General features: G+C 42.6%; 1 protein-coding gene across 1 annotated transcript in view; it reads left to right on the top strand.

Moving 5' to 3' along the window:
* SF3B3 (splicing factor 3b subunit 3) overlaps positions 1–23588 on the top strand; it is a 41314-nt gene extending 17726 nt beyond the window's left edge. Inside the window, exons 12-26 of the mRNA XM_084756645.1 lie at positions 5212–5363; positions 5830–5985; positions 7150–7305; positions 8333–8476; positions 11165–11287; positions 11902–12056; positions 16648–16822; positions 17539–17744; positions 17837–17993; positions 19136–19261; positions 20454–20666; positions 20955–21053; positions 21680–21823; positions 22404–22508; positions 23014–23588. Coding sequence (XP_084612771.1) covers positions 5212–5363; positions 5830–5985; positions 7150–7305; positions 8333–8476; positions 11165–11287; positions 11902–12056; positions 16648–16822; positions 17539–17744; positions 17837–17993; positions 19136–19261; positions 20454–20666; positions 20955–21053; positions 21680–21823; positions 22404–22508; positions 23014–23154 — 2252 coding nt within the window. The 3' untranslated portion in view covers positions 23155–23588. The remainder of the gene's footprint in view (positions 1–5211; positions 5364–5829; positions 5986–7149; positions 7306–8332; positions 8477–11164; positions 11288–11901; positions 12057–16647; positions 16823–17538; positions 17745–17836; positions 17994–19135; positions 19262–20453; positions 20667–20954; positions 21054–21679; positions 21824–22403; positions 22509–23013) is intronic.
* Positions 23589–26067: the final 2479 nt, after the last annotated feature.

Below are 26067 nucleotides of genomic sequence, written 5' to 3' on the forward strand. Positions count from 1 at the left end.
AGAACTAGTGAGATCTGGCCAGCAAACAAAGCTTTGGTTAGAAAACAGCTGTAGTTCAGCTTGAGGTCTGATGTTCTAGTTCAGTGGAATGAGCTGAAGGGAGCTGGGAAGTGTGTAGGAGGGGAATTTATTAGAACGCTTAGTATTTTTTGTGGATTTTGTTGGGATCATAATGAGTTAGAAGGAGAACATCAACAGGAAGTTGGTAGGCTTCTTTAGCTGAGAAGGTGATTGGATATTTGGTTTGAAGAGATTTCTACATTGAATATAATTTCTACATGGAGAAGCTAGTTAATGTTGATCTTAGCTTTGGTGGGCTTTGATAATAAGATTCTAGTGAATGTTACGTAAATTAGTTAAACTAGAAAGATAGGTCTCAATGTATACTTAGGCTGGCCTAGAACTTTTCCACAATGGCTTTGTATTCACAGTCCTTCATGCGTGCACTGATAATAGGCATGTGCCATTGTGCCCAGCTTCTAATTTTTTAGGCAATTTAAAATTTTTTTAGGGCAGATTTAGATTTGCCAGAAGTTACTCTTCATTTTTATGAAGGCAGAAAATCTCAAGTGTTGACTCTAAAGCTAATACAGCTAAATAACAGGGCCAGAACTTTGTTCTGAATCCTAAATACAGTGTTCATTTGACTCATTCTGTCGTGAGAGTCTGTAGTGTTGGTTTCTTGGGTACTTTCCTTGTCATTCAAGTGCCTGCTGTGTATTTAGACTAATTAACATAGAATTTCTGTCTCAGAACTTGTCGAATAAAAGAGGCTGGAGTAGCTTAGTGGTAGAGCACTTGACAGTCAGAGGGCACTAGGGCCAGATCCTATAAAACCACCAAAAAATTTGAAAAGATAGTATCTAACTCCTATATGCATTGATGTGGTGGAAGGCACAAGCATGCTGCCAGGAGGGATTATAGGAGAGGAAACAGTCTTATTTGAAGGTGAAGGTAGTGTAGAGAGAGAAATGTTTGCCAACATTCAGTGATAGGGAGGCTGTTTCTACTGTAGTGGAACTAGTAGTTGATACTGTTCTCGGGTAAATATCAAAACCTAGGTAGCAACTATTACCTCATCAGTTTTACTGTTTCTTGTACTTGGGTCAAGTATCCACAAAAACATTTTAGGTTTTCTGGTCATTTTCTTTCCAGATACCCTACGTTACTATTGAGTGAGCATTCCTCTATCCACACGTGCTTCCGTCCTCAGGCAAATACTAACCTTGGCTGGTACTTGGTGATGCATACTACCAATACCAAGCCTTTTTTTCTCTTCCACAGGTGGCTGGTGAAGGTGCTGATATCACAGGTGTGTACCTACTGCTAGGATCTGCTGTGGGCTCTTGTAGGGAGAGGGATGACCTGCACAGAATACTGAGGCTGCCCTAACGGCATCTCTCAGAGGGACCTTTGCAGGTGGATGTCACTGTGTCTCCTAGTGACACTCACCCATCTGCTTGCTTATCAGCTGGTCTAAGGCAGAAATTAACCTCTCCTTTCCCCCACAGTGTCTGGACAGTAGAACTAGTTGGCTTTTATGAAACTGAAAGAACATGTAACTGGCAAACCACAGCTTCATTCTCTTTCAGAACTATCCATTCCAGCTGAGCAAGGTGGTACAGGCCTGTAATCCCTGCACTCTGGGAGGCAGAGGCAGGCAGATCTCTTTGAGTTCGAGGCCAGACTGGTCTGCAAAGTGAGTCCAGGACAGCCAGAGCTGCACAGAGAAACTCTGTCTCGAAAAACCAAAGTGGGGAGAAAAAGAATTACCCATTCCAAATCTAATGACTGAAAGATTAGGTCCTGGAGAAAAGCTTTGAGTATATAATATATTAAACTGAGGCAACCTAAGAGCCAGGTACTCTGAATATCAGGTGAGAATGAAATACAAGAGGCTTGGGCATCTGCAGTGTGGCCCGTGTTACCTTTGGAAAGGACTGATTGTAAGACAAGAAAAGTAAAGCATTCCCTCTCTGGGTTGCTTCTGTGATGATCAAACAAAACAAAAGAACTTGGGCCTAAAGAGCTGTTTGTTCTCCTAGCCTAAGAGATTCCTCACAGAGACAGAAAGTGATACTTTTGTAAGGTGTACACTGAATATTTGTAGTTCTTAGTAAGTAATGGTTATGCCTGAAGCTTGATTTGTTGTTGTTGTTGTTGTTCTGAATATCAACTTTTAGCCTGTAACCTCCTAAGAGTAATCTGTTTGAAGACTTCATTGTTTGAGAATGGTAATGATGGTAGACGTTATATTGCGCTTGGTATTTATCAGGTAATAGGTGTTTTCAGGAACTCTGTGACTAACAGAGCTTTTAAAGCTTTAGTCACCCGGGCAGCGGTGGCGCACGCCCTTAATCCCAGCACTTGGGAGGCAGAGACAGGCAGATTGCTGTGAGTTCAAGGCCAGCCTGGTCTACAAGTGAGTGCAGGACAGCCAAGGCTACACAGAGAAACCCTGTCTCAAAAAATAAATAAAGTGTTAGTCATTGCTGTCTTCCTTGTGGAATTATTTAGCCAAAGTGACCACTGTTTGTTAGTGAGCATTTCCTTCATATCTGAGTAGTCTGGACCTGTGGTTAAAGGGAAGGTGTAAACCTTCTTTTTACTCACTCCATTCTCTTAATATAATATGCAAGTCAAAAACTGTATGACTTTTCTTGAGTACCCCTTCTCTCTCAACTGAGGAAAGACACTGGAAATTGTGGCCAATTAAAGTCCTTTATTGGTTGGCTGTAGTTTAGTCTTTCGCAGCTTTGATGGTACCCAATTGTAGTAAATGAGAACGTGCAGTATTCTTATGAAGATAAGCAGTTTCTTACTACATGTCAGAAATTTTCAAATCAAAAGTTCAGAACTGGAGTAAAGTTGTAAGTTTGATGTCATTTCAAGATTAGCTTAGGTCTTTCTGTAACCTATTAGAAATCCATTTTGGGACAACTATATCATAATTTCCTAAAATATTATTTACTTGTTATGTATATGTGTGCCACAGTGTCCATGTGGAGTTCAGAGGACAAATTTGTGGAGTCAGTTCTCCATTCTTCTTCATGTGATTCCTATGGGTGAAACTTGGATCAGCCTGCCTGAACAGCAAGCACCTTATTCTCTGAGCCATCTTACCAGGCCTTAAGTTGTTTTATGATAGCAAACAGTGCTTGGCATTGTAAACCTTGGCATTATAAATGATGTCTTCAAAGCATTTACACGTGCTGTTATAACAGTACAATTGAAAACCAAGTATCTGCCCTGTACTACTCCTTGAGTTTTGAAAATTGTATTTGTACTTTGTGGGTTACCGGTATACATGTCTAGCCATTAGAATGTGCCTATTGGGAAAGATCTTTGGTTTTTGTTCTCTGTCACCCTTGTTGCATATATATCACTAACTGAAGTTCTGTCAAATAGCACTTACTGTGTGAAGCAGTTTCATAACATTATTTATCTTATAAAGTACTGGTTACAACTCACCAAACTGTATGTCCTGCTAATGGGTCAGAGCACTGTGTGGCTACACCAACACCATGCCATCACTTCACTCCTACTATAAAGAAAACTGATTCAAGTAATTCAAATAATAATAATTTTGGAGTAATACAAATCAAAAATGGTCCTTGATATGGGTGGAGTAAGTAGCCTAATCCTGTGGCATTGAGCTCCGACAAGGCACAGGGCAAGCAGTGCCCTGTAGCTGCTGCCAGTCTAGTTTAGTGCCCTACTCCATGATTTTTGTCCTTAGTTTAGCTGTTTTCTGAGTTATGGGGTACAAAATGACAAAACATTGATATAGAAATACAGCTATAGAGTCGGGGGGAAAGTCCTAATGAAAACAACGAATGTGCCTTGTTCAGTGTATATCCAGTGTGGTGTATTATGGATACAGGCAACTGAGAAGTTGTGTTAAGCTGTAGAATGAAGGTATGGTAAATAGATAGCCTTTGACAATGGGATTGGGCCGAGGGAAGAAACTATTTTGGTTGCCTTTATATAGAATTCAGAACTTATGACCTTGGGGAAGAAACTCATTAGTGTTTGTTTATTCAATTACATTTTGAAAAGCAAATTCTAATAAGATTGCTCGTAACCACTGTCTTGTTAACATTTTTAAGCATTGAAACACCAGAGAGGTCAAGGACTGAAAATAATCAACATTCTCCCTTCCCCCATTTCCTGCTTGACTGGTGCTAGTCTCTTCCCAGTGAGACTAGGATTCCCAGTTTCCAGTCCTAGAATAATTAAATATGCTCCAGCCTCAAGTAGTCCGTTTTATTCACTACAGGTTATATTCCTATATTAGCTTCCTTTGTAAGAGGTTGGGGGTGGAGACCTTTGGGGAGGGGTGTTTTTACATAGCCTTGGCTTCCTGAAACTCAGAGATCTACCTTCTTCTGCCTCCTAAGTGCTGGGATTCAAGGAGTGCCTGACCATACCTGACTGATCTTTCTTGTTCTCTTAAAATATGCCTTAAATGGGTTGGAATTAGGCAGGATTAGTTCAGTTGCCTGTTACGCAGGAAACTCAGTTTTACCTCCAGCACTTCACCTTTACAAGCGTGGCACGGTGGTATGCACCTATAATTCTAGTGCTCAGGAAAGTAGAGTCAGAAGGACTCATCTTTGGCTATATAGTGAGTTTGAGTCCAACCTGTGCTACATGATTCCTTATCAGTCAACAATTGGCACAAACAAGTTTACTATAGTTTGTGCACGCATATACATAAGATTTCCTTATGCTTTTGATTTTTTAAAAAATTATTATCCTTTCGGGGCTGGAGAGATGGCTCAGTGGTTAAGAGCGCCGCCTGCTCTTCCAAAGGTCCTGAGTTCAATTCCCAGGAACCACATGGTGGTTCACAACCATCTGTAATACGATATGATGCCCTCTTCCAACCTACAGGTGCATTTGCAGGCAGAGCACTATATACATAATAATAAATAAATCTTTTTAAAAAAATTATTATGCTCTCATGATTATTTTTTTAACCAAATACCTGAAGAAAGTACTAGTATTCAGAGATATAAAAGGAAGACATTTGTACTCAGTGTCTTTGGGCATTTATCTGTAGGCTGCTAGGACCTTTGGTCATGTGCATGTGTGTTGTGACTGCACATAGAAGTGTTGTGGAAGGTTTCTGAAACTCATTAATTGCCTTTCTAAATGCTAGTAGCTTTGAATTTTTTTCCTAATAGCTCCTTTGTTTTCTTTTTCCAGACGAGTTTGATGCCTACATCATTGTGTCTTTCGTGAATGCCACACTTGTGCTATCTATCGGAGAGACTGTGGAAGAAGTGACTGACTCTGGCTTCTTGGGTACCACTCCAACCTTGTCCTGCTCCTTATTAGGAGATGATGCATTGGTGCAGGTGAGCTTGCTTACTTACTGAGCATGGCATGTCCTTCCTTTGCCCATCACATTGTTATTCTGTGGTGTGCTTGTATTCTTGTCTCTTCATTCTCACCTTCCAGAATACCTCAGGGAGGGTCAGTGATGTTTTATCAACATAAAAAAGGTACACTGAGAATGAATTTCTCTCAGAATTTTACTAAGCAATTTTGAGAACTGGAAACCTAACATTTTCTCTCAGTTTGCCATTTTTGTTTAAAAAAACTTCATTACTGTTGTTGTCATCTTTATTAACAAGTGGGCTTTGGACTTTTTTGAACAGATGAGACAAAACATGAGCTTGTAAAAATTTCTTTAAAAAATAATCTGTTTGGACTCTTCTAAGTGATGCCTCAGTTGCATGGTTCCAGGCTTGCCAAGGGTGAGGATCATTCCAGGTGGTAATCAAATTACTAGTTAGATTTTATTCTTTGACTGACTTCTAGGTGTATCCAGATGGCATTCGACACATACGAGCAGACAAGAGAGTCAATGAATGGAAGACTCCTGGCAAGAAAACAATTGTGAAGTGTGCAGTGAACCAGCGACAAGTGGTGATCGCTCTGACTGGGGGAGAACTGGTGTATTTTGAGATGGATCCTGTATGTGATTTGTTTTGTTGTGCTGGCCATGTGCTGCTTTTCATTATGGTTTTGGGGGTGGGGTTCTGAAATGTTAAATATTAATAGTGTTGTTATCAATATAGCTATCACAAGAAAGAGAATTGGTAATGGCAATATCCATAAATAGTAAGACAGTCTGGCCCTTTTTAAAGATTATTTCTTTTATCCATATGTATTTATGCCCGAATGAGTTTATGTGCTATGTACATGCAGAACAGAGTGTTGGATCCCTTGGATTTATAAGCTTTCATGTCATGTTAGGAGCCAAACTAGGTTTTGTGAGAGTAGATCAGTAAACACCCCTTGAGCTGTCTCTCCAGCCTGGGTCTGACTCTTCCTAATGGAGAAAAGTTAGTAAATCTAATTCAGATTAGAGTTGTGAAATGCTCTTTTGAAGGTGAAATACTCGTTTCTTTTATACCTTGCCCTCATTTCCTGGTGAATATTTGACAAAGATTTGTTTTCTCTTGTTTCTCCCTCCCTCCCTCCCTCACTCACTCTGTCCTTTTTCTTTTTTGAGATAGCGTCTAATGTAGGAGTCAAGTCAGCTATCGAACTCATAGTAATCCTCCTGTCTCAGTTTTTCAAGTGCTGGGATTATAGTCTTACGCTAGTACAGCTGGCTTCATTCAGGGTTCTCAAAGAGAACAGATCAATGGTTTTTATGTATGTATGTATCTATCTATCCTGATCTGGGTTAGTTTATATTTGTGCCAGATCCTGCTTTTTGTCAAAGATCTCTTGGTTTTCTTTCCCTCTGGGGCATTAATGTGTTTGGCATTAACCTGGGAGGTTAATTGTGAGACTTGAAGTGCTAAAATTCTTGGTCATTAACTACTATTAAAAGGAATGTGAGAAAGGAGCTGGCCGTGTAGCTCAGTGGGTAGATCACAAGACTGCATAAATTGGGTGTGTTCAGGACCCTTTGTGATCACAGTACTTGGTGGAGGCAGCAGGGTCTAAAGTTCAAGTTTATCCTTGGCTACATAGTTAGTATAAGCTACATGAAACCGTGTGTCAAAAGCAAAAAGGGGGGAGAGGAAGCCGCCCAAAAAAGGGCCCCAACAGCCATTTTCCTTTCCTAGGCCCAGAGTTATAGGGTGAATTAAAACACATAGACTTATTTTGTTTCCTTTCTTGTAGTCAGGACAGTTGAATGAGTACACGGAGAGGAAAGAGATGTCAGCAGACGTGGTGTGCATGAGCCTAGCCAACGTGCCCCCTGGAGAACAACGATCTCGATTCCTGGCTGTGGGGCTGGTGGACAACACTGTCAGAATCATCTCTCTTGACCCATCAGTGAGTAGTAGCACCCTCGGGTTTATGGCTGGGACCTAAGTTCCTGGCTGCCTAAATTTGTACTTTGTTGCCTTTCTCTCCTTATTTTTTGTCCCAACAGTCACATCTTAGGCACTCAGTTTGGTGAGCTCTATACTGCTTCTGCTTTGACTCTTGTGCTATAGTTTGCAGGTGCGGGGGTGGAGGAGGGTATTTGTTTGTTTGGTTTCATTTTGGGTTTGTTTGTTTGTTTTGTTTTTTCGAGGCAGGGTTTCTCTGGGTAACAGCCTTGGCTGTCCTGGACTTGCTTTGTTTTTTGTTTTGTTTTTCGAGACAGAGTCTCTGTGTTAGCCTTGGCTGTCCTGGACTCACTTTGTAGACCAGGCTGGCCTCGAACTCGCAGTGATCCACCTGCCTAGCTCTTGTGCTATAGTTTACAGATTTCTATCTGAGACTATTAGATACTTCTTTGGCATAAGATTTGAATCACTTTTGCAGTGTACAGTCTGTTTTATCTATATTTAATGTTATGTGTGCATGTTTGTACCAGAAAGCGTTTGATCCCCTGAAATGGATAATTGTTGGTTAGCATGTGGATCCTGGGTCCTCTGGGAAAGCAACAAGTTCTTTTAACTACTGGAGCCCCAACTCTTTAGCCTTGGACTTTGTAGTTTAAAATCCCAAGATTGCTTACTGAAGAGGGATTGTACTTACATGGGGCCTTCCTTACTTTAAAAAAAAGGGCCTTACATAACTTTCAAGGAGCTACATTTTGCTTACTTTGACCTTTATCCATTTTGACAAAAACAGACAAGAGCTCCTCAAAACTTATTCTGAGATTTAGATTTAATGACCCTCTACTGTCTCAGTTTACTTGTGGGGTTTTCCTTGCCCTTACAAAAAGTTCATTTCTTCAATCCTAACAGGTTTATGTTTTGTTTTTGTTTTTGGGTTTTTTTTTGTTGTTGTTGTTGTTGTTGTTGTTTTGCCCAAAACTGGTAGTTTCTTATGTCTCTTCTTCTCCCCCCCCCCCCCTTTTCTTCCTCAGGACTGTTTACAGCCTCTGAGCATGCAGGCTCTCCCAGCCCAGCCTGAGTCTCTCTGTATTGTGGAAATGGGCGGGACCGAGAAACAAGATGAGCTGGGTGAGAGGGGCTCTATTGGTTTCCTGTACCTGAACATTGGACTACAGGTAAGAGAAGTCCAGGGGCTCACATTGGTGTCAGCCTTCTGCAGAGATCAGACTGTTGCTTTATCCAGTACAGGCATTTTCTTTGCCCGTTGTTCTAGGTAGCCACCTTATGAAAATCATTTTGTAGCGCTTAGATTTCTTAGGTTAGTTTTTCTTAGCATTTAGAACATACTATGCATGCCTGGAAATAGTATGCATATATCTACATATTCAGTAAAAATGTTTGCGATAGATGCTTTGGGTTAGAATTAAATGAGTCCTCTAGTTCCCACAGTATTGCAGCCTTTTGGAATGGAATACCTCACAGTTCATAATTGACGACATTAGCTCTAATGAAGCTTGGATGTTCCTATAGTCAAAGCAGCTGAGCTTATAATGTCATAGAAAATAGGAACCTAGCATAAGACAGCATTATGTAGTTTTTTTTTTTTTTTAAGATGTATTTATTTATTATGTATACAGTGCTCTGCTTGCATGTACTCCTGCAAGCCAGAAGAGGGCGCCATATCACATTACAGATGGTTATGAGCCACCATGGGAATTGAACTCAGGACCTTTGGAAGAGCAGACGACGCTCTTAACCACTGAGCCATCTCTCCAGCCCCCATTATGTATTTTTTAAAAAATAATTTTATGTGCATTAGTGTGAGGGTATCAGATCACACACTGGAGTTATAGACAGTTGTGAGCTGCCATGTGTGTGCTGGGAATTGAATCTAGCTCCTTTGGAAAAGCAGTCAGTGCTCTTAACTACTGAGCCAACTTTCTAGCCCCCACATCATGTACTTTTTATTTCCTTAATTAGTAACTACATAGAGACATCATTTGGATATTTGTGCTTTTTAAATTTAGTTTCATATTTAGAAATGCTAGGACATTAGACGCAGGTTAGACTAACACAATATGCCTTCATTTCCCCCTTGGAGTATTTTTAAAGCAAATCCAAAGCATAAATCATTCCACCTATACTTAGTAATGTCATATTGTTGTAATAAATATAAAAATGGCTAGTAATGTTTATTATTAAACAGGCTATAATTATTATGGCAGTATTATCTAACTTGCTATCATAATCAATAAAAGACACAGACACCTGATGTATTTTAGAATAAGCCTCACTTTACCTAGGGCTGGGCAGATATTTACACCTAAGTTATCCTGTTATCTCCCAGCCCCTTTCCATGCCATCTGCTTTAATCCCATCCATAATTCCATAAATCCTTGCTTATGTTCTCCATCTGGGCTACTTCTCCATGGGATCCTCAGAGTCAATTCCTCCAGGCCACATGGTTCTTTACCTACCTATCCAATCTCCACTCTCCTTTCTCCTCCAATTCCTCTCTTCCCCTCCCAAGATCCTTCTCCTCCCCAAAGCCCTCAAACCTTAGTTTTACCCTGCCCACGTGTAGGCCTTTCATTCAACCAATCAGAAATAATTTCTTAGGCAAGATTACAAACATTGTGTGGTATGTGAGTGTCTGCTCATAAAAGACGTCGAGGAACAAAATCGTTAACATAACACCAGACGAGTATTATACCCATCAACATTAGTAACTTTCTGAGTATCTGATACTTTGTGCATGTTATAATTTCCTCATGGAAAATTAGTTAGTACAGACCATAGATGTTGATGGCATTCATTTGTAACTATTTGGGTTAAGAGAAAGAGTGATTGAAGTGGTGCTGTTTGTGTTGCATCCCATTAGGAAGTGCATAATGTCTGGTAGTCCCACTTAGTGATGTTGAAATGCTTGTAATCAAGTCTGTAAGACAAAATGAAGTTTATTCCTTTGTTCTTAACATAGTTTATATAAGAAAAGAGTAACGGTGCTCCCTTAGCCCCCTTCTTCAGTTACTAATTTTACAATTAAGGAGTTAGGACTGTAACAATCATCCTACCTGAGTGATAAGCTGTGGGGATTTTGTTGGTTGTGCGTGGATTTCCCCCCGCCCCAGAATCAGGGTTTCTCTGTCTGTCCTGGACTTGTTTTGTAGACCACGCTGACCTCGAACTCACAGAGAGCTGCCTTTTCAAGTGCTGGCATTACAGGTGTACGCCTGCCTTTATTTTATTTTTAAAAGATTTATTTATTTATGTATATGAGTGTTCTGTGTTCCTGGGCAGAAGAGGGCATCAGATCCCATTACAGATGGTTGTGAGGCCACCATGTAGTTGCTGGGAATTGAACTCGGAAAGAACAACTATTGCTCTTAACCACTGATCCATCTCTCTAGCCCTTATTTTAACTATATACATTTGTGGGTGTTTTCTTCAAATTGCTGCCTTTTCTATGATTTTTATGTGTTTACTTTTTTGTTTTTCAAGACAGAGTTTCTCTGTGGAGCTCTGGCTGTTCTGGACTCACCTTATAGACCAGGCTGGCCTCAAACTCAACAGCAGTCCGCCTCCCTCTGCTCCCAAGTGCTGGGATTAAAGGTTTACGCCACCATACCCCGCTAATTTTTTTTTTTCATTAAGTACAAAGTATGATGTTTAGCGTGAAATGGTTTTTACTTAGTAGATGCTTAATAACTAGAAGAGAATGAATTGCTGGTTGTTGGCGTGTTGTGATCTGTTTTATGTTTTCATCAAATCAAATTTTTTTATCTTCTGCTAAAGTACCCAAAGGTCCTTAAAATTTTCCGTCATGAGAAGGCTTTACATGTTCATATTCTTTTCAATTTTAGAATGGTGTGTTGCTGAGAACTGTCTTAGACCCTGTTACTGGGGACCTGTCTGACACCCGTACTAGGTATCTGGGGTCCCGTCCTGTGAAACTTTTCCGAGTCCGGATGCAAGGCCAGGAAGCTGTAAGTAACACAAAGACATTTGGATATTGGTGCCACTGTGAGCTTTATGACGTATTCACTTTGTAGATGGCTTAGATGTTAACTCTCTTGATTGGTTTCATTTATGTGGAAAGTCAAGGTTTCTAATGGATGGTCATGGCATGGCACTGTGACATTATGAGGTAATAGGAAGCTTGGATCTTCATCCTTTGAGTCTTTCCTTTAGGCTAGGCTATCAGGGAAGGGAAAGGCTGGAAACCTTCCTTCCGTTCTGGGCAGGATGATAGTGACATCATGACTCTGCACCTCGTAGGAAAGAGAGCCTGTTCTTTGCAGCTCAGAATTAACATTGCTGGCTGTTCTGTCAGTTTTTAGATATACCTTATTTAATTCCACAAGCTGTCCAGTCTTGTAATGGAATTAATTTATACTCAAATAAGTAAGTCCAGAAAAACATGGTTGACCTAGCTTGTTGGTTTGTTTTTCTTTTTACAATAAGCAATCTACTGCCTCTTCTTTGGGCTCCCTTAAAGTGGTTTGTAACTTTCTAAAATTAGAGGCTGAAGTTGGGATTGTGTGCTCATTCAGGCAGCCGTGTCTGAGCTTTTCCGTTGATTGGAGCTCTTCCTCTGCAGGTTCTGGCCATGTCTAGTCGCTCATGGTTGAGCTACTCTTACCAGTCTCGATTCCACCTCACCCCTCTGTCTTACGAGACCCTGGAATTTGCATCGGGCTTTGCCTCCGAACAGTGTCCTGAAGGCATTGTTGCCATCTCTACCAACACCTTGAGGTGAGATCTTGGAGCCCAACAGGAAGCTCTTATACCAAGGCTCTGCCAGATTTGGAGGAGTTTGTTGTAGCTGAAGCTTAGTTTAGCTCAGGATTTTAGAACCTGTGAGCCAAGTTTTCAAACTTAACTACAGTCTATAAGATTTCTGTTTCCTGATAAAATGTTCATGTCACCAAGTTTTCAAGCTTAACTACAGTCTAGTCTTGTACTTTAAGATTTCTGTTTCCTGATAAAATGTTCATGTCACCGGATTAGTTATAGAATAAGTGTTAAATCTTTTTCTTTTCTTTTCTTTTCTTTTTTTTTTTGTTTTTGTTTTTGTTTTTGTTTTTGTTTTTCTAGACAAAGTTTCTCTGTGTAGCCTTGGCGGTCCTAGACTTGCTTTGTAAACCAGCTGGCCTCAAATTCATAGTGATCCACCTGCCTCCGCCTCCCAAGTGCTGCTAGGATTAAAGGTGTGCACCACCACCCCCAACCAAATCTCTTTCTTCTTAACTGTGTTTTTATCAACAGAATTATATCTTAATTTACCTTTTTTTTTTAAGACAGGGTTTCACTATATACCCTGAAACATCCTAAATAGGCCAGGCTGGCCTCAAACTCAGGGAGATCCGCTGGCCTCTGCCTACTAAGTGCTGCAATTAAAATCTAGTTGTTTATTTTTTATGACAGACTGTTAACTAGGTAGCCAGTGCTGGCTTCAACATCAAATTTCAAGCACATACACATGCAAATAGAGAAGGCCACTGAACACTCTAGAACTTACTGTCAGAATCAGTCACTTCTACTTTTCGGCTATTACTAATGTAATAAATATTTGTGTCTTAATGTTTTGTGTGAATACAGGTTTTCACTTTTCTTTGAAGTAGTTTTTGAAAAAGTGAAATTTAAATTGGGGTTTCCAAAAGCTGGAGTTTTTCTTGTTCAGAAGAGCATCCATTTTACTTATGAAATTTGATCAGTGTTGAGGGGTATTTGCCAGAAAAGACTGCTCAGACATGGGCTTAAGCCAATAGAAAGTCTACTAGCCAGCTGACGACTACACTAGGTACTTGGTATCTCAGTGTATCCTCAAGGTTTCCTCAGGTTGAGCTTTTTGTTGTTTGTGGGTTTTTTATTTTGTTTTTTTTAATATCAGGGTGAGCTTTTAAGCGCAAAATTTTTCTGGGTTAACATATTTTAGTTATTTAACAAGAACAGCCAGAAGTGGAACTATAGAAGCCAAAAAGTGAGATTTGTACATTTAGAGGCTTTCCCAGAACTATTTACTTCAATGGGTTAGGCCTTTGTTTTAGTTTAGGCAGGTGGTGATGTCTACATATGGAGTTTTAAGCCTGAATGGTATTTCCATCATGATTGGTTGTGCTAAGGCCTTGGCATCTAGTAAGGCTGAGGGCCCTAGTACAGTCAGCATAAAGCAATATAAGCAGAGCTGAAGTGACAGGTTTGTTAAAGAGGTTATAACCTTGGAGGAATGTTGAACTACTTCCTCTACACCCCCACCCATCTCCAGGGGCTGAATAATCTGGATATGTTTTCTCTGGATTTTAATCAGGGGTTGAGGGAACAGTAGAGTTTATGATTAATACCCATTTCTACCTGGGATTCCCATGGGTCCATGATATAGAGGGAAAGGGCCCCATTTTGTCAAAGAGGAGAGCATTGGAGAGGAAGCACATAGGCTTATGGTATTGGCAAGACCAGTATGTATAATTGGTCTTTTGCTACTTTGTAGGTTCGTTCTTATACTTTTCTGTACCCCTTTTCTTCCCTTTCAACCTCCTAACACTAGAGAGGAGAGGAAAGAGACCTCTGAATAAAGTCAGGGGTAACAAGGGAGTGATATTGTTAGACTACTTCTTGTTGTCACATTCTTTGGGGTGAGTTTGATCTTTGCCATCAGGATATCTAGTTTCTTCTTTGGGCACTGACTACTTAACAGACTCAACCACCTGTGGGCCTCTAACATTTATGTACCCTCTGAAAAAATTCCCAGAATTCCAAATGTCACACAAATAGCAGAAACAATCTGCAGCTGGCAAAACCTCGCCTTTGCTAGAGCATGAGGCAAATCATAGTCTTCTGCTGTGAAGCAGCCCCATAGCCCCACATCTGGGATTAAAACGAAACATAGTCTTTCAATATTCTTGTGGCTTTTTTTGTTTGTTTTTGTTTTTTTAAGAATCCAAAATTCCTGCTACAAGTACAGGCAGCCTCCATATCTGTCTGGCCACTCATTACGGTAGCCTTCTTTCTGTCTGGTCATAGAGGAAGCAGATGAAGGGCCAGTAAATGAAGGAGGAGGGGTAGCTATAGGGATGGTGGGAATTTCATTTTGGCTCCTGACAGCCTGGATAGAACAGTTTCCCACCCCTATTTAGGGGGACTGTTACAAGTGAGCGTTTCTTGAGCTTTCAATCTCCATATGTAAGAGTTGCCTGGACAGAAGCTGACAAGGCGAGGAACAAAAGTCTATGTCCAATCCAGTAGAGTCGACCATGGTTGCCAGGTTGAAGTCTCATTCTTCTGAACCTGGGGACAAGGTTGTTGCTCTCTGCATCCTCTGAAACTTAAGGGTGCAGGGTCCTGTTGGGGTTATATAGAGGAAGGGAAGTTACCTTGAGGAAGAGTAGTAGTAAGGGCTTGAGGTGGAATAGGTCAATCCAGTGAGATAGACCTACAGGCTTACCAGCTGTGGGGTTACAAGAATTACTTTGAAGGACCTCTACCATTTAGGGGAGAGGGGTGAAGGACGTTGATCCAGAAGGGAGAGAAGGAAGGGCCTGATCACTAACATAGATTGGGGGTGGATAGGAGTTGGCAGGTAGCCGGGAGTAGGTCAGTAAAGTTTCATAGAGGAAGCAGAGATGACGGGGTGAGTAGTTGATCAGGGAGACGTGTGGGTGGAGGTGGGGGGTCAGAACCTGTCATCTGAACATGGGCTCAAACAGTTAGATGGGAAGAGGTCACAGAACCTGTAGCCTAAGAAGGCCCAACAGGAGCTTTACTCAATTGAGGTGAAGTTCTTGTAAGAGTTTGACAGGGGTGATGTTGTTGTTGGGTTGGTTTTGGTTTTGGTTTTTCAAGACAGAGTCTCTGTACCCTTGGCTATCCTGGACTCACTTTGTAGATCAGGCTGGCCTGGAACTCACAGTGATCTAGGATAGGGTCCCACTGTGGCTTAAACCCCCCTTCTTTCCCCTCAGGGTAGAATGTGCAGGCACTAGGATATTCTGCTCAGTCATATAGCACCAACATTAGGGTTTGCAGTTTTGCACCAGAAGGAAGGGTACCGTGGCAATTGGGGCCAAGGAAAACCACAAAGTCAAACCATGCAACAGGACTCTTGTGAGAGATTTGTTGGGGGATGGTATACGACGGCTGCCTCTTGAGCTAGGGTGGAGGAGAAATAGAACAGGCTGAGAAGGCATTTGCTTTATAAAGGGATATAGCACACAGGGAGAATATGTGACTCTTGGTCACCGTGGAAATGTGTTTGGTGACTGATGATGACATGGCTGCTGTCACTGATTACTGAAGATGGGCTTGCAGAGGTGATGGGATGAGCAATACCCACAAATGTGCCTTCCTCAATTGCTTTCCTGTTGGAGTATGTGAGAATTCTGAGTGCTTGTTAGAAAACTCCAAGAAAACAAGAGTCTTGTGACCTCAGTTTGATTAAATCACAGAATTATTCTTGGAATGTATCCTGTGTTCCTCCCAGGTAGCAGATAGGAGCGAGTTTAATTACTTCAGCTGTTGGGATTCATATGCCTCTGGAAAAATATGTTTTTGCCATGTGTGGCTTGTCCTTGTGATTGAACACTTTATTCATATGATTCTTCTTAATTCTCAAAGTATAAATTGTCTGCTCTGAGTCAAGTTGGTTATTGCATGAGACTTTGGTTTTTGGAGACGGGTTCTCTGTGTAGCCTTGGCTGTCCTAGACTAACTTTGTAGACCAGGCTGGCCTCGAACTCACAGAGATCTGCCTGCCTCTGCCTCCCAAGTGCTGGGATTAAAGGCCTGCACCACCACTGCCCAGCTATTGTATGAGACTTTAATCTCATTTTTAGATCCCAATCTCCCAGGTTCATGAAGCCAATTGCAGTGGTAAACACTCACTCAACCTTATTTTTGAGACAGGATCTCTCAACTCAAACTGGAGTTGCCCAGTTGCTTAGACTGGCTGCCATCAAACCCCAGAGATCCTCCTCTCTTAGCACAGGGATTACAGGCAGGTGCTGTAGTGACCTGCTCTTTTACTTTCGTCTTAGGGTGTGGTTTTTACAAGCACTTTACCAGCTGAGCCTTCTCCGTGGCTCGTGGACTTTGTTATCACATTAACTAGGAGAAGATAACATTTTTGACAATTTTAATGTGTTTCAATGGTGAAAAGAGTGAAGTGTGTTGCTGAGGAGAAAACCTTTCTGGATCTTCTTGTCTCGTGTATAGTCCTTTAAGTTTTGAGGGCTGTTATATGTTGCCTAATGTCATTATTGGAGTGTCAACAATTTGATTTGCAGTGACTGGTCACTTCATCATTTCCTAGGCTGAATAATGTTTTTAACTCATTTGTCTATTACCATAGGATTTTGGCATTAGAGAAGCTTGGTGCTGTCTTCAATCAAGTAGCTTTCCCACTGCAGTACACACCCAGGAAGTTCGTCATCCACCCTGAGAGTAACAACCTTATAATCATTGAGACAGACCACAATGCCTACACTGAGGCTACAAAAGCTCAGCGAAAGCAGCAGATGGCAGAGGTAAGCACTCTGACCTCCAAAGGTCTGCCTGTGCAGTTGATTAGAAAAGTTTAAGTTTACAACAATGTAATTGCCTTCCTCCCTGCCACACACAACACTGCTTTGAAGCTCAGACCAGGAACTCTTGGTGATCTTGCTGTCCCGGCTTTCCAAGTGCTGGGGCGCTATATGCACTATTAAATATAGCTGCAGTATTGCAGTTTTGCTGTGTAGCTTTGGCTGTCCTGGTACTCACTATGTAGACCAGACTGGCCTTCGTGGTTTGCCTGCCTCCACTTCCAGATTGAAGGCGTACGCTACCATGCCTGGCTGTCTTTGTTACTTTTTAAAGATCCAGGGCCTTTATGTATGTAGCACAGCAGTAGAGTTCATGTCTAGCATGTGCAAAGCTCTAGGTTAGATTCCTAGGACTGCAAAACAAAGGTATGGTAGGGAGGACCTTGTAGCTAAAACCATAATCCCAGGCCTTTTTCAGGACATTAAAGCAAAGTTCTTTGTCCTATTCCTTGCATTTAGAAACTTTTTTGTGGCCTGAGGCAAAGTATGACCTGGCTTACTCAGAATTCAGCTCCCTCTGTGGGACTGTTCTCTACAGTCCTTGACCTCCAGAGTAGGCTGTGTTATTTGATGCCTGGATTTGAGGGACTCCTGGTACTAGCTGACAGACTTTTTTGCTACTTCTCATTTTTTTATCTCTTCTTGATTTTTGGATTTAGGAAATGGTGGAAGCAGCAGGGGAAGATGAGCGGGAGCTGGCTGCAGAAATGGCAGCAGCGTTCCTCAATGAAAACCTCCCCGAATCCATTTTTGGAGCTCCTAAGGCTGGCAACGGGCAGTGGGCCTCTGTGATTCGGGTGATGAATCCTATCCAAGGGAACACACTAGACCTTGTCCAGCTGGAGCAGAATGAGGCGGCCTTTAGGTAAGGGTGTGAGGTCAGTCTGTTTGATGGTGTGAACAAGGGTTCTTGGGGTTTTAACTAATGCCTGGCTTTTCCTTCTTTGACTTTTGCAGTGTGGCAGTATGTAGGTTCTCTAACACTGGTGAAGACTGGTATGTGCTGGTGGGTGTCGCCAAGGACTTGATATTGAGCCCTCGATCTGTGGCAGGCGGCTTTGTCTATACATACAAGCTTGTGAACAATGGGGAAAAATTGGAGTTTTTACACAAGGTAAGAACCAACTTTTGGTTCTCTTGGATCTTAGATCTTACTGGATTCTCTCATTTTGTCCTAAACTTCTGGGTCGGGTCTTTTATTTGTTTCGTGTTTTTTATTATTATTATTTTATGTAATAGAGTCTCACTGTGTAGTCTTGGCTGGCCTATAACTCTCTGTATAGACCAGGCTGTCCTCTGCCAGCTGGGTGAGATGGGAATACACTGCCATGCCGAGCTAAGTTGAGTCTACTGGACAGTAGCTTGTCCACTCTAATTCATCTTTGTGTAGCATGTAGAACACACTAGGAGCGTCATGCTTGTGATATTCCTGTGCCTGGCATAGAACACAAGGGTTCTTACCACCCACAGTGGTGAGAAACACAGTGATTAGTCCCTTGTTTACTGTGTAGGAAGCAGGCAGCAGCTTGTGACTAGAACTTATCAGTTAAAGAATTAATATGTCCCAGGAAGTTACTGTTTAATGGGAGAACAAATAACTCTATGATCACTGTGCAGTATGAATACATTTAATGCCACCAGAGCATAAACTCCAAAGTGTAAATTTTTGTTATTTCTGTTATACTCCAGTCTAATTCTTTTGTTTAGTTGGTTTTGGGTTTTTGAGACAGGGTTTCTCTGTGTAGCCCTGGCTGTTCTGGACTCACTTTGTAAACCAGGCTGGCCTTGAACTCCACCTACCTCCTGAGTGCAGGTATTAAAGGCGTGTACCACCATGCCCAGCTTTAAAGGAGTATTTTATGTTCTGTCCTCTATACTGACAGTACCTGAATCTGACTGTTTTCCTCGGGGGAATATATCGTGCTCCTTTACGTTAAACATCTCTTCCTTAGAACTGAGATGTCACTTTTCAGTATCATTCTTTTCTCAGCCCTCCATAAGCCTCAGTTGTTTCTTAGATGTTAGTACAGGCCTCTGAGCAGCATTCACCAGGTACTCAAAAACGCTGTTTCATAGGGACTGGTTGCTGTATGTGCAATTTATTTGTATGTTGAGCAAGGTTAGTGCTGTTTGCAGCCTGTCTTCTGGAATGACATTAGAAAAATAGTTTTATGTGTCAAGGGTCTGGTGAGTGTGTGACTGACTGTATGTGCTGTATGTTCTGAACGCTGCCATGACGTTCTTTTCCTTTCATAGACTCCAGTGGAAGAGGTCCCTGCTGCCATTGCCCCATTCCAGGGGAGGGTATTGATTGGTGTAGGCAAGCTTTTACGAGTTTATGACCTGGGGAAGAAGAAGTTACTTCGAAAGTGTGAGAATAAGGTAAGTGTGCAGTTGTGGAGTGGGCACAGTTATGGCACCATTTTTTGTGGTTTTTTTTTTTTTTCCTCCTGAGATGGGGTTTCTCTGTGTAGCCTTGGATGATCTGGTCCCCCCTTGTAGACCTGACTCACAGAGATCTGCCTGCCTTGCCTTCCCGAGTGCTGAGATTACAGGCGTGTGCCTCTGTGTCCGGGTGATGGCACCAATTCTTCTCCCCCCACCCCTCGTTTTTCGAAACAGTACTAGCCTTGGATGACCCGGAAACCCCCCCCCCTTGTAGACCAGACTCACAGAGATCTGCCTGCCTGTGCCTCATGAGTGCTGGAATTAAAGGTGTGTGCCACTATGCCCGGCTTGAAGGCACCAGTTCTTAAAGTCACTTTATAGGGGTGTCTTGTAAAGGTAGTAGATCTCAGATCTCGGCTCCTAGACAAGCTTCCTTTCCTGTTTTATAAGAAATTAACCAGGAGAGTTAAACATATATTTCCACTATTTAAAAAAAATAGGCCGGGCGTGGTGCCGTATGCCTTTAATCCCAGCAATTGGGAGGCAGAGGCAGGTGGATCACTGTGAGTTCGAGACCAGCCTGGTCTACAAAGTGAGCTCAGGACAGCCAGGGCTACACAGAGAAACCCTGTCTCGAAACCACCCCTTCCCCTCCTCCCTCCAAAAAAAAGCTTCTGCTGGGTGTAGTGGTGAATTCCTATTACCTAATCCAGCAATAGGTAAGCTGAGTCAAAAGAACCATAAGTTCAGGGCCAGCCTGGGCTACGTGGAGACCCTGTTTCAAAAAGCCAAACAAGGTGCCACAAAGTTGATTAAAAGGTTAAGGCACTTGCCACCAAGCTTGACAACTTCTGTTGGCTTCTGAGAGCAGAGAACTGACCTCCACTTGTGCATGTACACAATGTAAAAAAAAAATTTTTTTTTTAAGCCAGACAAGGACTAGGGTTGTAGCACAGTAGTAGTAGGGCGCTTGCCCAACATGTATATGGCCCTGTGCTTAAACCCCAAGACTCCATTCCACCATACCCACAAAAAATAACTCACCTTCAGTGCTTACTATAGACTGATGTTCTTTTATGTATGTAGATGGTGTATATTGTAGGCAGGGAAAGCTGGCCTTTCAGATTTTGCATTTTAGATTCTGAACTCAAGGATTATACAAATTGCTATCTTTGTTTTTCCCTAGCATATCGCCAATTACATTTCTGGGATCCAGACTATTGGTCACAGGGTAATTGTGTCCGACGTTCAAGAAAGTTTCATCTGGGTTCGCTACAAGCGGAATGAGAACCAGCTCATTATCTTTGCTGATGACACCTACCCCAGATGGGTCACCACTGCCAGCCTTCTCGACTATGACACTGTGGCTGGGGCAGACAAGTTTGGCAACATTTGTGTGGTGAGTTGGTATTGGTGTTGGTTCTTTGGGTCACGATGATATAAACAAAGGTTTATATTTTCTAATAATGAAAAGCAAATTTAGATATAAATTTCAATCCTGCTAAAGCCTTACTCTTTCCTCCCCCTCTGCCCCCCAGACAGGGTCTCTGTGTGTAGCCTTGGCTGTCCTGGATTCACTCTGTAGACCAGGCTGGCCTTGGACTCACAGTGATCCACCTGCCTCTGCATCCTGAGTTAGCATTGAAAGTGTGTGCCACCATGCCCAGCTTGTATCATTTCTTTTTAGGTGAGGCTCCCACCTAACACCAACGATGAGGTGGATGAAGATCCCACCGGAAACAAAGCCCTGTGGGACCGGGGTTTACTCAATGGGGCTTCACAGAAGGTAAGATTGCAGGAAGGGCCCAAGAGAAAAGCAATACCCAATACCTTCTCTGTTGCGCTCTCCAGAGAAGCAGTGCAGTCATTCACCCGTACTACATAGATGTTGGGATTTTTTTTTTTTAAGGTATCTATATCGCCTGTTTCAGTTAGGGTTTATTGCTGTGAAGAGACACCATGACCATGGCAACTCTTTTTTGTTTTTTGTTTTTTGTTTTTGTTTTTGTTTTTGTTTTTCGAGACAGGGTTTCTCTGTGTTATCCTTGGCTATCCTGGACTTGCTCTATACACCAGGCTGGCCTCGAACTCACAATGATCCGCCTGCCTCTGCCTCCCGAGTGCTGGGATTAAAGGCGTGTGCCACCACGCCCGGCGACCATGGCAACTCTTATAAAAGAAAACATTTAATTGGGTCTGGTTTACAGTTTCAGAGGTTTAGTCCATTTTTGTCATGGTGCTAGCGTTGTGGCTCAGTTGGTAGAGTGCTTGCCTGACATTCATGCATGAGGCCCAAAGTTGCATCTCTAGCAGTACAAGGGGAGATGTATGTGACTGACATGCCCGGAGACTTTTAGGAATACAGAACAGAATTGGAGGACAAATAAAGTTACCAAACTGCTTTATTTGCAGGCAGAAGTCATCATGAACTACCATGTTGGGGAGACAGTGCTGTCATTACAGAAGACCACACTGATTCCTGGCGGCTCGGAATCCCTTGTCTATACCACTTTATCTGGAGGAATTGGCATCCTTGTCCCTTTCACATCTCATGAGGTTGAGTTTCCACATTGCCCTGACCCTGTCTTTCCTCATATTGTTTCTTGGTGCTAAATCTGCCTCTACTTATAATTAGGAGTGTTGTAGAAATTGCATAAGGTAACAGTTAATAGTGCCTGGAAAACAGAATCTTCAGTTATTTTAGGAAGATCTTTGGGGGAGGTGCGGTAATCAAGACAGGGTTTCTCTGTGTAACAGCCCTGGCTGGCCTCATACTCACAGAGATCCACCTGCTTCTGCCTCCCAAGAGCTGGGATTAAAGGCGAGCACCACCATGCCCAGCTGGGAAGATCTTTCATACTGTGGTGTAGGTATAGATTCTGAGCCCAAAGTCTCAAGAGAAGTCATCCACAAACTAGGAATTGCTAGCATTTCTGTCCTGTCCAATGGGACATGTTTGCCTGGTGCGAGTCAGTGGCTTGGAGTGGTGTGGTGGCAGATAACCTCTATTCCTGGCACTGAGTAGGCTACTGCCAAGAGGATTTCAAGCTGAAGTCCTGAGCTGTGTACTGAGACACTGGCTTTTATAAATCTGGAAATCACTTCTTTCTTAGAGATAATTCTGTTTCTTTATTAGGACCATGACTTCTTCCAGCATGTTGAAATGCACCTGCGGTCTGAGCATCCACCACTTTGTGGACGGGACCACCTCAGCTTTCGTTCTTACTATTTCCCTGTTAAGGTAAGTTGGAAAAAAAGAATCCTAAGCTCATTCACTGGTCTTTCTGTTGACCTTCATTTCTTTAAAATCAGGGCATGGCAGTGCATCCCTTCAGCATGTAACCTGAAGTAGGAAGATCGTGAGTTCCAGACTAATCTGGGATATTTATAAAATTTATCTCAAAACAACAAAGAGCTGGGTTTTTATTCAATGATAGAATATTTGCTTAGCATGCACATGGCCCTGGATTAAATCAATCAATCTCTCTCTCTCTCTCTCTCTCTCTCTCTCTCTCTCTCTCTCTCTCTCTCTCTCTCTCTCTCTCATGCACACACACACAGTATAGTAGTTGAAGGGCACATGGTTCCTAGAAAGCAGACCACAGCCAGAGGAAAAGCTGCACTGGGTTTTGCCAGTCTAAACCCTGGCTACTGGGGGCGTCAACTTAGAGTATTTGCATAGTGTGTCCTTTTTTTCCCCCTTTGGACGTCTTAACTTTGTCCTCATCCACTCTTCCCTCTCTTAGAATGTGATCGATGGAGACCTTTGTGAGCAGTTCAACTCTATGGAGCCCAACAAGCAGAAAAATGTCTCTGAAGAGCTGGACCGGACCCCACCTGAAGTGTCTAAGAAGCTTGAGGATATTCGGACCCGTTACGCTTTCTGAGCCCATCGTTACCTGGGGGCTTGCCAGACAGTCCTCTTGTGTTGCCATCACTACGTCTGGCTTCTGCCACATGGCAGGAGAAAGGTGATGGGGTATTTAAGACTGCAAAGATAGCTCTGCACCCTCAACTCTTCTTGAACACTGGTTCTCCCTTGCAGTTGGCACTGAGGCCTGCTCCTTGAACATACTGTGTGGCCTTGTGCTTCAGTGTAGAACACAGTAGTCCTTATTCCCAAAGCCATCCCTACATTGCGTCATTTCTGGCTCTTGTCTACTTTTGTACACACTTAATTTTCATTGTTTTTCTGTAAATACAGTTTTGTACAATGTTGCTTTGTGAGATAGAGGGAGGCAAGCTAAGGTGCAGCCAGGCTGGTTGCATTGTGGCTCAGTTCTGCCCTCTGAACTGGATATATAAAACTAGTTTTAAGGTGGCTGGCATCAGTGTGGTTTGTTACTTGTTCGTTTGTTCATTTGTTTGTTTCTGGGGATGAGAATTCAGGAGACATATTTGAGCCTGAATTGGGGCAGTAGTTAGGTCTTTCAAGTGCTGGAGTTGTGGGTATGGTCCTGCAGGCTTTGAAGTACAGAGGTTCCCAGTGCCATCCTCTAAACAGTCTCTAGTCATGACCCAGGTCAACATTAGGAACCTCAGTGTTGGTGGAAATTGAAACTCGGCTGTTGGCATAAGCAGAGTACTTGGAATTGTTTTTGAGAATGCTAATGTCGAGTTCATCTCCCAACTTCATCCCTGGCCCCACTGCATTGGGCTGGGGTGCTGGCTGGCTTCGGTGGGTGCCAGCATCACTCAGCCTCCTTCCTCACTCAGGTTTGACAGAAGCGCTCCTACTGCCATAGCAGCTATGTAAAGAAGAAAATTTAGGAAAAAACCTAGAATCCAGATTGTCAGCCCTGAACTTCCACTGCCCATTGGTTTGTTCTCTACCAGAGGAAGAAAATTTCTCCAGTGTCAAGGGTTGAATATGACAAGGGATGCATTTGCTCTTGTTCACAGCTATTGCCCAAGGACCTATAAAAGAGGTTTATATCCCAGCTTGGAAACAGGCAAGTGGACCTTTGAGTTCCAGGTCAATTTAGTGAAACCCTGTTTAACACACACACCAGGAAAAAAAACTTAGAGCAGATTTCCAGCAAGTAGGTGAGGCTTAATTACTGGTTTAAGTGTACCACCATAGCTCTTCGGGTGGATTGAGCAAGCAGGTAAGCAGGGACCTACCTTTGCCTTGTTGACTTAGCAGAGCCTGTTGGGGAATGGAGAAAATGGGGTCATGCCAGGACCCTGAGTCATTGCTTACTACATTGACTCTCACCCTCTGTAAATCCCCTGCTCCTTGGATCTAAGATGGTGCAGCACTGCTCAGCTGCCTCGGCTTTCCCCTGACCTCTCAGGGCAAGGGGTTTGCAGATGTTTCTTCCTTTGGAAGATCTCTTGCCAAGAATAGCATTCCTGTGGGGAGGGGGTTCAAACTGGACTGTGCCTGGAATGTTGCTGTTTTTGGTTTGTGTAAATGTATTGCTAGCAGGACAGCTGCTAGAGCTGGGAATGTAATCGCCGTTCCCTGCCTCACAGGGAGAGGGCTGGTGTCCAGGATGCCGGCCCCTCTCACGGTTCCCAGCCTTTCTTGTGAGTCAGAAATGCTGAGGAATTTTTTTTCATCCACCCGGCTTTCAAGATTCATTAATAACTCGGTTCTGGTTCTTGGGGTTTGGGGTTTTTGTTTTGTTTTTTTTGTTTTTTGAGACATGGTTTCTTTGTGTGGCCTTGGTTGTCTGGCTCTCCTTCATAGACCAGGCTGGCCTTGAACTCAGAGATCCACCTGCCTCTGCCTCCTGAGTGCTGGGATTAAAGGTGTGCGCCACCACCCTGCTGGTTCTGTTTTCTATTCAAGGTAGAAATGCTGTGTTTGCTCACTTATATATGAAATACTGTACATGTGTATGTTTTAAGTTTAGGCATGCATAAAAGTAATCTCTTGAAAGCTTGTTCAAAAAACATTGCAGGAGAGCAGGCAGCTTAGTGTGGGGCACATGGTAGCAATTCAGTGAACATTTAATGTAACTGGTTGGGTTTTTTTGGGGGGGGGCCTGAGTTCTAGTGAGGTGAAAGCAGCAGTTTACGGTCTGAGCCAGTAGAAGCCAGAGCTGTGTCTCCAGAAGCTTGAAAAGTCAGCACTGGAAACGTTGCTGGCCAGCCTCCCACTGAGGATGGTGAGTAGAGTGGTGAAACAATGGGGCATTGAGCCTAGAATTTAAGGGCCGATTTCCTTAGGTCAAAAAGGAGTAGCTTGGGAACTTGTAGGAAAAATCAGGAAGTCCCAAGTCTAAAAACTGGGGCAGCGTAGGACAGCCAATGTTTAGGAAATGAGAAATCTGTCATCTTGGCTCTTAGCTCTTGTGTATATATCAGAACAGATTTCCTGGTATCTACTCAAGAACCTTGCTTTTGGGTATTTCTGAATCTAATGTAAGTGATCAGACCTGGGCCTGGATAGTTGTGACTGGTTCTTGTTCAAACAGCAAGTATAAGTTGAATTTGGAAGTTAGAGTTTTAGAAAAGAAGGAGATGAATGTTTACTTTGAAGTTGCTGAGTTCAGATCCAATATACCTAGTAAGAATCCTGCGGGGCTGGAAAGATGGCTCAGTGGTAAAAAGCACTGTCTGCTCTTCCAAAGGACCTGGGTTCAATTCCCAGCACCTACATGGCAGCATACAACTAACTAACTACAGTTTCAAACCTTGAATTGACACACCAATGCGCATAAAATTTTAAATTTAAATAAATTTTAAAAAAAGAATCCCAAGGTAGCCCGGCAGTGGTGGTGCACGCTTTTAGTCCCAACAAAGGCAGGCAGATCTCTGAGTTTGAGGCCAGCCTGGTTCTAGGACAGCCA

Source organism: Acomys minous, assembly GCF_964271855.1.
Source record: "Acomys minous genome assembly, chromosome: 14".
Lineage (NCBI taxonomy): Eukaryota > Metazoa > Chordata > Mammalia > Rodentia > Muridae > Acomys > Acomys minous.